Raw genomic sequence first — 4454 nt, 5'->3', positions numbered from 1 at the left:
GTTCCTTCATCTGTGGCAACTGAACCTGCAGTATGTCTTCCGTGGCCTCTGCAACCGTCTTACCCCTGCGAAAGAGAGTGAGTGCAGTGGTCCTCAACCTTTTTTCTGGATCAGGGCCCACTCCAAAATCTCAAAAGCTTGCGTGTGCATTATCAGAGCATGATTATTATAATGATCTATCGATCGATTGTGTTTCCGGCTTGGATCAATGCAAAACTAACGTATCATTTAAAATCTGTATCACAATGAAAAACTATTTTTTTTTTTACATATATTTGTTTATATTAATGTAATATCATTAAAATCGTGTGTTTTGGCAATTATTTGGGGGGCTACACTTGATCCTCACGACCCACCATAGGGCCCTGGCCCAGAGGTTGAGAACCACAGTGATAGTGGATGGACTCTGGACACCTGAAGGACTGATTGATTTCAACTGAAAAGTCAAAAATATATTATCTTAGGCAAGCGACATGGTCGTAAGAAGACAACAAGAATCTCCGGACTTAAGTCCCACCGCTCAGTTATATAGCTTCAAGGATTTTCATTAAAAAGATCAGGGAGAGGATAGTTAAGTGACTGTGTCACCAAGATAGTTAAGTGTTCAGTACTTGGGCACAGCATGGGCTCCACAGTAGGTTGAAGAGATGTTGATGGGCAGGGTGCGCCTGGCTGTCTCTATAACCTCCAGCATCTTGAGCTCCGTCTGCAGCTCCAGACCGTAGCCACTCTTACATTCCACCAGGGTGGTGCCAGCTCTCTGCATCCGACCCAGCCGGCTGGTCAGTGAGGCCAGCAAGACAGAGGCCGGAGCTGCCCGTGTGTGATCCACAGTAAAGTGGATCCCTCCACCAGCACGATGCACATCCATGTAGGTGGCGCCAGCGAGCTGCATGGACAATACTTATTGCATTACCTCTCCAACTGAGATTAATGTACTAACCAGCAGTGTATGCAACTCAGGTTAACTGGAAGCATTGAGATCCGTGTTGCCAGATTCTGTGAGAGAAACAAGCAACCAGGTCTAGGAAAACCAGCCCAAAAGAAACGACTATGGGCCACATGAGCACTTTAACATATACATCAGCTATTTGAAAATAGCAGATCTACAAGCTCACAACGCGTCGCATGAGCTTGTAGATGGGCTATTTTCAAATAAAATCTTGCAGGGAAATTATAATAAGCAGCTCTGGCAACCCTGATTGAGATCACAATGATATACCTTCATGGCAAATTCATGCACCCTGTCACCAGCCCAAACTGGATGGGTGTGAGCGTCAACCAAACCTGAAACAAGAACATTTCTCTAGTAATTGTCATGACCACCACTGATTTTAATGTTATGCAATGTAATTCACAGATCACACATCTATGGACCCTGGAAATAGCCCAGTTCTGCTCTGCTGCTATGGAAGGATACTCACCCGGTATGACACACATCCCTGTTGCATCAATCACTTTTTCAAAAGATTCTTCTAAATATTGGGACTTAATGGTATTTGCAGGCCCCACCGCTTTAATCAGCCCGTCTCTGGAGAAATAGATAACGCATTACTAGATACGTTAGATACTAGAAGTCTGAGCACCAATCATTGTGAGGATTTCAATAGGCTTATCACAACACATAGAATCTGCCAAAATGTAGTGACTATAAAAATAAACCAAAGTATCTTACCTCCCAATAACTATGCTGCTATTTTCAATTACATAAAGGTTCTGCATTCCATCCTTTGTCAGGTACTTTTCTCCTTGGTTGCAAATCAAGACCACCTGTTTCGCATTCTTCACCAAAAGTCTGTAATTGCTGGACATTTTGTTATTCTGAATAACAGACCAAAAGATGTGTCTCCGCTAGAAATGTTCACTCACTGCCGCGGTTTGGAGAAAAGCAAATATTTGACCAGGAGAACAAAGTTCAAAGTGTAAAAAAGCGGGTATGGTCTACTCCCATCATTTGCATACACAGAAATAACTACTTTGACATGGATGAGTTGATTGTCTCCGCCAGGCCTGTGTGTCCGCCTGTGGACAGCTAATCTCTGGCACTGTTGGCTTGATCGCAGCGAAACTGTGCACACACACTCTCCCTGGATGCCATTTCAGAACCTCTGCCCCAACTTTTCACATGGGCCTGTTATTACCATTTTGACAGTACTCCTACAGGTTTTGTCCAAACATCATGCAAATCGGTACACAGTATCTCTAGTAGTCATTAAACAAAACAGGTCTTTCAGATTTTTCATATTCCATCCTGAACAAATGGCTTCCAAAGTTTGTAGGAGTGCTCCGTTTTGAACAAAATGCCTCAAATCAAATCATGAACTTTCAACATTGACCTATTATAGTGCCACCAGGAGGCCGATTTTTGCAAAACTTTTTTTTATATTACTCCTACAAACATCATGCAAATCTGTACATAGTATCTCTTTAGTCAAGTGATCAAGACAGATCCGTCCAATGTTTCCCATTCCAGCCTGATTGGCGAAATCCGAACATTCTTGGACCACACTAACCTACCTGACGTGGCGGAGACCTGTGGTCCGAGGAGCACTTTTTCTAGTACATGCATCTTTTACCTTCTTATGGACTGTTGTTAACATTTGTGTATTTCGGTCTTTAGTGGTCTGTTAACAATTTAAACTCCCTCTGCACCATCTATTTTCGCATTACATGCCCAGAATAGGGACGCTAGGGTTCAAATGGCTAAGACATCATACTAATAAAACCCAAGACGACAATTTTAAGAAAGGGTACAATATTCTTTATTGTCTGTATAACTGGACTTTCATACAGTAAAAAAAACTAAAAAATATTTTTAGAAACTTAATTAACCCCAAGCGGCATTCGACATGGTGAACACACAAAAGTACAAAGTAATACAACTAAAACGACACAAACGCACTCATACAGGGAATCATTTGGAGCATTCTCTCCTGGCACCTTTTCATCACTCTCTCATTTCTCCATCTTCCTCCTCTTCTTCTACACCTCTGATGTACAAGACATTATTGCACCTGTGGAGATGAAGAATGTCTCAGCACACAAAACAATATCTAACAGAACAGCTCTATCATTCATCAAATCCCCTTGCTTCCATTAAAGTAAGATTATAGGGCTAATAATTAATCGTTGTGTAAATGATTTTTATCTTATTGTGTCGTACGTGTAAAATAGCTCTATATTCCCATAGTAACCATTGCTATATACAGTGTTTCTTCAGTCTCTCCAACTATTTAAACAACATTTTCATCCAGGGAGAGAACATACAGGATTAACATTGCAGATGAACATTTGCAGACAAAATTGGAACACTATACAATTGAAGGTGATAAGTGGGTTCTCTCTCCAGATTGGATGAAATTGGCAATGGTGACCCACCTGAAAATGTATACTTTTACATTTATTAAAGAGCTGGAGAGACCCCCCCCCCCCCCCCCCCCGTTACTGAACAAACACACTATAGCAATGATTACTATCATAATATAGAGCTTTAACTTTGAAATAATTGTTTTCTTTGCTACGTTTCTTTTTAAAAGATGTTTCATCTGGTCTACTGTCTGAAGGAACCCAGTGTTTCTACATTTTTAAAAAAGTACAGTGTACACATTATCAGAATTTATATTACCTGATCAGCACTTCTCCAAGATGACCTGCTAATGCACCATCCACATACTCTTCTGTGTTCGCCAACTGTTAAGGAGACGAGCATAACATAAATGTCAAACAGCATCTTGATCCGTGATGGTTTATTCACATGGCAACAGAGATTTAACAGTGGCAATAGAGGTTTACACTCAGCAACAGCTGTTCTTCCAACTTAAATTGAAGCCTATTTTATCGTGTTTAACATGTACAGTACCAGTGGTGTAAAGTAACCGATACTTTTACTCAAGTAAATTAGGTATTCCGGACTTTTACTTGCAACAGAGTATTTCTACAATGCAGTACTGATTCTTTCACTTAACCCATTAAGACCGGGAACGCATCCGTGTCACTTTTAGATTTCTTTAGGCTATTCAAAAATAGCAGATATACAAGCTCGTAGCGTGGCACCGAGTGCCGCGCTACGAGCTTGTAGATCTGCTATTTTTGTAAAATCGTGAAAATGTGCGCAAATCTTTGAATATATATCTATTTTTTGAAGCGTTAGGATTTAGAAAACATTTTTTTATTCGGCCTCAGGTCTTAATGGGTTTAGTAAACCATGCAAGTACTTCTTCCACCACTGTTAAGTACAGACCTGCATGTTCATGTATCCATCCACAGACACCAGGTAGCCTTTGTATTCCATCCCCCACTTCAGCTTCACCATGACTGGTTTCCCTGTCAGGCCGTTCAGGAAGGGCTTCGGGTTCAAAGGTAAACTCTATGGAGAAACACAAGATGAAACACATAATCACATGATCTGGTAACGTGTTGAGGCTGATTTAGGCAAAAAGATGTCCAATCTACAA

General features: G+C 41.0%; 2 protein-coding genes across 2 annotated transcripts in view; both read right to left on the bottom strand.

Annotated features, from left to right (window-relative positions):
* Positions 1 to 1812, bottom strand: part of amdhd1 (amidohydrolase domain containing 1) — a gene marked incomplete at both ends in the record, with an annotated part of 3917 nt that extends 2105 nt beyond the window's left edge. Inside the window, 5 exons of the mRNA XM_084049523.1 lie at positions 2 to 65; positions 612 to 889; positions 1223 to 1287; positions 1425 to 1531; positions 1676 to 1812. Coding sequence (XP_083905649.1) covers positions 2 to 65; positions 612 to 889; positions 1223 to 1287; positions 1425 to 1531; positions 1676 to 1812 — 651 coding nt within the window. The remainder of the gene's footprint in view (position 1; positions 66 to 611; positions 890 to 1222; positions 1288 to 1424; positions 1532 to 1675) is intronic.
* Positions 1813 to 2746: 934 nt separating this feature from the next.
* snrpf (small nuclear ribonucleoprotein polypeptide F) overlaps positions 2747 to 4454 on the bottom strand; it is a 2424-nt gene continuing 716 nt past the window's right edge. Inside the window, exons 2-4 of the mRNA XM_084049779.1 lie at positions 4241 to 4366; positions 3626 to 3690; positions 2747 to 3014 (exon numbers count right to left, since the gene is read on the bottom strand). Of these exons, the coding sequence (XP_083905905.1) occupies positions 2948 to 3014; positions 3626 to 3690; positions 4241 to 4366 (258 nt within the window). The 3' untranslated portion in view covers positions 2747 to 2947. The remainder of the gene's footprint in view (positions 3015 to 3625; positions 3691 to 4240; positions 4367 to 4454) is intronic.

The sequence above is a fragment of the Gymnoscopelus microlampas genome (genome assembly GCF_963454915.1).
Source record: "Gymnoscopelus microlampas genome assembly, chromosome: 23".
In the NCBI taxonomy this organism is placed as follows: domain Eukaryota; kingdom Metazoa; phylum Chordata; class Actinopteri; order Myctophiformes; family Myctophidae; genus Gymnoscopelus; species Gymnoscopelus microlampas.
The sequence above is the reverse complement of the archived record's forward strand: the minus strand, read 5'-3'. Positions and strand labels throughout refer to the sequence as shown.